The 5708-nt window shown below is 61.7% G+C and overlaps 1 protein-coding gene across 1 annotated transcript; it reads right to left on the bottom strand.

The window, feature by feature from the left end:
• Positions 1-433: 433 nt before the first annotated feature.
• Positions 434-5343, bottom strand: HSD17B8 (hydroxysteroid 17-beta dehydrogenase 8). The gene is made up of 9 exons (XM_056867271.1): positions 5292-5343; positions 4527-4717; positions 3102-3218; positions 2893-2988; positions 2651-2736; positions 1569-1653; positions 1208-1250; positions 573-647; positions 434-473 (listed from the first exon to the last, which is right to left on the bottom strand). Exons 1-9 carry the CDS (start codon positions 5335-5337, stop codon positions 457-459), a joined length of 756 nt encoding a protein of 251 aa, XP_056723249.1. The 5' UTR covers positions 5338-5343; the 3' UTR covers positions 434-456.
• Between the last annotated feature and the right edge of the window lie 365 nt (positions 5344-5708).

Below are 5708 nucleotides of genomic sequence, written 5' to 3'. Positions count from 1 at the left end.
AGACATTCAAGATGGCTTCTCCTGGTAACTCTCACTAAATGCTGAGGCCTCTCCCATTCCTCTGAAAAATCTGCTTCCGTCGAGGTTGCGAACGCTCATTTATTTTGAGTTCTATCACCCGTCGGTCAGAAGACGGACCACTAAATCAATCACAACAGTCTGATCAGCGATTCGAGGCGGCCGGGTGGGCAGAAGCCCCCAACTTGGCAGCGGGATAACATCCGGGCCAGGATTTGGCGTGCCCTGCCATCTTTCGTGGCCACCGCTTCTGTCCCCTTCGCAGGGAACCCAGGAGTCCTGCTTCCGACTCCTCCCCCTCACGCTGAAAGGCATCTGCCAGGACTTCAAGCTGTGCCCAGGGTGGCGTTCCCCCCCCGCCTTTCTGGGGGGGGGGTGTCCAGGAGTGTCATCTCAGGAGACTCACACTTGGGATGGGGGACTTCAGAAATAGATGTGTCAGATGAAAAGACCCCCTTTAGGGAAACAGAAAGGGAAAAGAAGAGGAAGATCTCAGAGGAAGCCCCACCAGGCTTCCCCACAATCAAAGCCCACCCCACCCCGTCCCCGCTTACCTGTTACCTCCACGCTGGCTCCGGTGATATATTTGCTCTCATCGGAGGCCAGGAAAGCACAGACATCGGCTACATCTGGGAGGAGAAAGGGTTAACGGAATCCACCTGTCCCTCCCCCTGCACCACCCCATGAACCCAAGAATAATACTCCCTGCTGAGACCCCAGCAGACTCAAAACCTTTCGTACCCCCTTCCCCGAATATTTCCACCCTGATGTGGGTGGGGTGCCTTTCTGGACCCTGTCCCCCCCCCATTGACGCTGGGGTCCGGCTGTTCCTTCAGGATGCTCCCCAAGGCCTCTGGCTGGCCGCAGGTTGAAGAAGTCGTGGTGGTCTTGGCTACATCACACGGAGACCCAGGAACTGGGACTTCCGGCACAGGGTGGGGGTGGGGGGGGAAGGGAAGTGCCAGGAGCAGAATGGCAGGGGGGTGTCAATGTGGGAGGGAAGGAAGCAGAGAGGTTGGGAGACCTCCAGACTGGCTCAAGGCCCACAAAGATGGCCCGGCCACCCCCTCCTTGACCCAAAGGGTTCGGCAATCCGCCTCCTTTCTCCCCTCCCCACAAGCTTCCTCCAGATCAGGAAGCCCCCCCCGACCCCCCCCCCCACAAGATCTACACCGGGCGAATGTCTGACCTTCAGGCTCCCCAAGGCGTCCCAGAAGCGCCATCGCTGCAAACTGCAAAGAGATGTAGGAAGATGGGCATATGGGGGGGAACTGCAAGGAAATGCTCTCTACCTGTTGCATTTCTGCCTGCTCTTCTTCCCAGGAGCTCAGGGTGAAATACATGGGCCTCACAACAAACCTGTGAGATAGGCTAGGCAGAAAGAGAGTGGCTGGCCCAAGGACCCCCTGGGGCCTCCCCAGTTACTCAGATCCTGGGATCGCTCCACCCCACCGGCTCCATCCTGACCCCCCTGCTATGTTTTAAATTGCTTGTGCCCCCCCTCATATGGGAGGAGTGGGAGGTTGGCTATCCAGCCCCCACCCACTAACCTTGTCCAGCACTTTCTGGGGCACTTTCTCCGTCATGGGGGAGTGGATGAATCCTGGTAGGACCGTGTTGCAGCGAATCCCGTACCTGCAGAGCAGCCGGCCAGGTGGTCAGAGTGGCCAAGGAGGCTTCGGCCAGCCCCAGCCCCCTCTCCCACTGGAGAGGGGGCAGGGAGCCAAGGGGGCCAGCCCCCCCTCCATCAGGGCCTTGGGATGGACAGGAAAAGCCAAACGCTGCAGGCACATCGTGGGTATTCGTGGCGTGTTTTTCCCAGGGAAGAGGCTGCAGGGCCCAGAGACGCCTCCCCCACCCCCGTTTCCCCTTCCTCGGCTCAGCCGCTTAGCCAGAAAGCTCTTTCAGCTCTCTCCCAGTTAAATAAAATTGGGCCACCAAGAGAACAATCTGAGAGGAGGCTGGAAATATAAACTTCATCAGGTCTGCCTGGAAAATGGGCTAGCGTTCGAGTTACATATGGAGACCAAATGTCCTCATATAGAGAACAATAAAATAACACCCGACTGTTGGTTTCGGCTGTGTCCAGTTGGGGAGGGCACACATGTTGAGAGTCAGGGGTACGCGTGGAGCCCCGTCCCAAAGGAGCTGATGGTGAAGCAAGTGGCTCAGTGGTAGAGCCTCTGCTTGGCATGCAGAAGGCCCCAGGTTCAATCCCCAATGGCATCTCCAGTTAAAGGGACCAGGGAAAGTAGGTGATGTGAAAGACCCTTTTCTGCCTGAGACCCCGGAAAGCCGCTGCCAGTCTGAGCGGACAACACTGACTTTGATGGACCCTCAAGGGTCTGGTTCAGCAGGAGGCAGCTTCATGTGTTCAAGAAAGCAGGCTCAGGTTTAAGGCGGCTCTTCGCTTTTCAGGGAGTTCTAAAACGCAGAGTGGGATTCTAGCCCCTCCCACCCTCCATGGAGCCGAAGGCGCTGGACGTCATTCTCCCTTCCTACTTTTATCTTCACAACAACCTTGCAAGGCTGGCCAGTCTGAGAGAAACCGACTGGCCCAAGGCTGATATCACCATGAGCTTCACGGCTGCCTCGCCCCCCCCCGTGCCCCCTCCCCTTCCCCAGGGCTCACCTGGCCAGCTCCTTGGCAGCAGTCTTCGTCAGGCCCTCCACCCCGGCCTTGGAGGCTGTGTAGTTCACCTGCCCCAGGTTCCCCACCTGGCCAGGGAAAGAGAGAAATCCATGAGGAGGGGGAACACGCAGCTGCCCCAGCAGGCCCCACACCCGGCTGATGGGCTGGGGCAAAGATTGGGGGGGGGGGGGACAGCTACAGAAAGCTCTTGGCAGAGCTCAAGCGGGTGGGGGGTACGACACCTTCCCCACGATGCTGCCCACGTTGATGATGGAGCCCCCCGGCGCTCCGCTCGCCACCAGAGCCCGGGCCACCGCCTGCGTCACCAGAAAGGTTCCCTGCAGGGAGAAAGGAGACGAGAGAGCCAGTCCCTCGAGCGCCACCCCCGGGGGGTGGGTGGGGGGGCAGCTGCATCCAGACATGTTCCCCTCCCCCCCTCCACGTCTGCTACCTTGAGATTCACCCTGAGGACGGCGTCAAAGGCCTCCTCGGACTGCTTGAGCAGGAATTCGTCCATTGTGATCCCGGCGCAGTTCACGCAGATGCTGGCGGGGCGGGAATAGTGTGCCTGGAAGAGGGAAGGTGGGGCAGGGGGTCAGGAGCACCGAGGACAACCAAGCCAAGGTTCAGGAGACCCCCAAAGACACGCACAGTCCAAGCTGGCCCACGTTTGGGGAAGAGATCGAGGAAAGCAAAGCAAAGACGCCCAAAGACCTGGAGCAGTTCCGGCAGCAAGCGGCAGACCCGGCAAACCCCCATGGGCTAGAAGGGCGTTTTAGCCATGGCATTCTCAGACTGTATTTGGGGAGGGCCCGTGGCTCAGTGGCTGAGCATTCTGCTTGGCATGCAGGAGGTCCCAAGTTCAATCCTCGGGCATCGCCAGTTAAAAGGACCTGGCGGCATGAGAGCCGCTGCCAATTTGAGTAGAGAAGACGGACCTTGATGGACCGGGGGGGGGGGTCTGGTTCAGTTATCGGGCTGCTCCGTGAGTTCTTGTCCACGTCTAGCCACTGACAGAAGAACAGCTTACCCTAAACACTGGAGAACGGCCCCGCCACAAATGGCACAGGCAGCCAGAATCAGACCCCCCCCCCACTCAGTCTGCGGAAGGTCTCAGGTTCAACCCCCCCCCCAGCATCTCCAGTTCAAGGGACCAGGCAAGAAGGTGATGTGAAAGACCCCTTCTGCCTGAGACCCTGGAGAGCCGCTGCCGGTCAGTATTGTCTACGTGGGCCCCATAAGTCATAGAATCATAGAGTTGGAAGGGACCACCAGGGTCATCTAGCCCAACCCCCCCCCCCCCCGCACAATGCAGGAAAGTCAGCCGCAGCTTGACGGCACTTTGCACCACGCAATTTTACTTGCTTCGTTTATTGTAACGAGAACTCAAGAAGTGCCCCGCTGGGCCAGGCCATGGGGAATCCGGCCTCCCACGTGTCACCAGGCCAGAACCCTGCCCTGCTGTAGACCCTCAGCAACCGGGACCCAGAGATATACTGCTTTTGGACATGGAGGTTTCGTGACACAGAGCTACGGAAATCTGTGGCAAACAAAATGCTGTAAATGTGACGTTAGGGAGACGGCTCTGGTGCCGGAGTCTGGGAGGGACCCTGGAACGTCTGGAAGGGGGAGGGAGTTTAAAATATTAGGATGGGCAAATCAAGAACGGCCAAGGGAGGTGGGGGGCTTGGGCTGTGACCCAGTGCCAGCCAGCAGCGCCGCCCCCCCCATCAGGACGGAGGAGTCAAGAGGTCCTGGGGAGTTGCCAGGACTTGGAGGAAGAACGGCCCAGCCCGTCCCTGGACGTCCCGCTTCGCCGGCCTGGCTGGCAGGCAGAGACCCCCGAGGGGTGGGGGCAGCGCCCGCTCAAGCCCACCTGGATCCGACCCATGAGGTCCGCCACGTCCTGGGAGCACCCCACGTCGACCACCCAGGCCCGGTGGTCTCCCGCCTGCAGCCCCCGCAGGGTCTCGGCCGCCCCGGCCTCGTTGCAGTCCGCCACCGCCACCAGCGCCCCTTCCCGAGCCAGGCGGGCACAGACGGCACGGCCGATGCCGCTTCCTCCCCCTGGAAAGAGAGCTCGAGGTCAGGCGAGGGGAGGGGGCAGAGCCCGCCCAGCTGCACACCCCCCCCCCAAAGCCTTGCACCGCTGTGCACCAGGCAGCAATCCGTCAGGTTCTGCCCTGCAATGCAAAAGCCTCCTTTCTGCCACGCGAGTCACCCGCGGCCAGGAAACGGTGCTGGCTCCCAGGCGGTCTTCAAGAGCAACCCGAGAGATGGAAATCCAACAGGTGCATCTCCTCCTTCCCCCCCCCCGTCATCCCACCACCCGGCTTGGTTAAGGGCGCCACCTGTTGGCTTCCTGACTCTCAGGGAGACCCGGAAGCGCTCAGGAGTCCTGCTTTTCGGGGGGTGGGTGGGTGGGGGGGTGGGTGGAGGGGTGTCAGCCTAGCAGCCCCCCCCCGCCTCTCACCTAGGGCTTCCCCCTCCCCGTGCATTGCAGGGTCTCCCGGAGAGTAGTGCATCCTCATGACATTAAGCCCCGCCCCCAACTATCTGCTCCCCCCCAGGAAAGGCCCCTCCCAGGACCCCGCCCTCCTACGCCCCCCTGCAACCTCCGCCCCCCCCCACCCCCGCGCACCTGTGACCAGCGCCAGGGCCCCCCGCAGGCGGAGAGAGGCGGCCATCGCTGGGGGGGGAGAGGGGGGAGGACAACAGGATGCGGAAAGCCCCTCCCCCCCGGAACCATAGAGACGCCGAGGAGGAGGGGCCAGGCCCCGCTGGCCAGCCCTCTCCGTGGCCGCAGTCCTCCCCGGGGGGGGGGGGCAACGCGGGTCCGGTAGGAAAGCCGGGGCCCCGGGGGCTGCGTGTGTGCGCCCCCCCCAAGTCTTACACAGCCTGCAACACGTTGGGGGGAGGGGATGCTCCCGGTTGAGTTTCTGCCTGCCCGGCGGTGGATCAGGGGCCCAAGGAGCAACGCAACGGGGAAGCGGGGCGGGGGCTGGGGGGCGGAGAGGTAGGTGCGTGCGGTGGGTGGGTGGGCCGGACTGGCATCGCC

This window comes from Euleptes europaea, chromosome 1 (genome assembly GCF_029931775.1).
Source record: "Euleptes europaea isolate rEulEur1 chromosome 1, rEulEur1.hap1, whole genome shotgun sequence".
In the NCBI taxonomy this organism is placed as follows: Eukaryota; Metazoa; Chordata; class Lepidosauria; order Squamata; family Sphaerodactylidae; genus Euleptes; species Euleptes europaea.
This window is presented reverse-complemented; position numbering and strand designations above follow the sequence as displayed.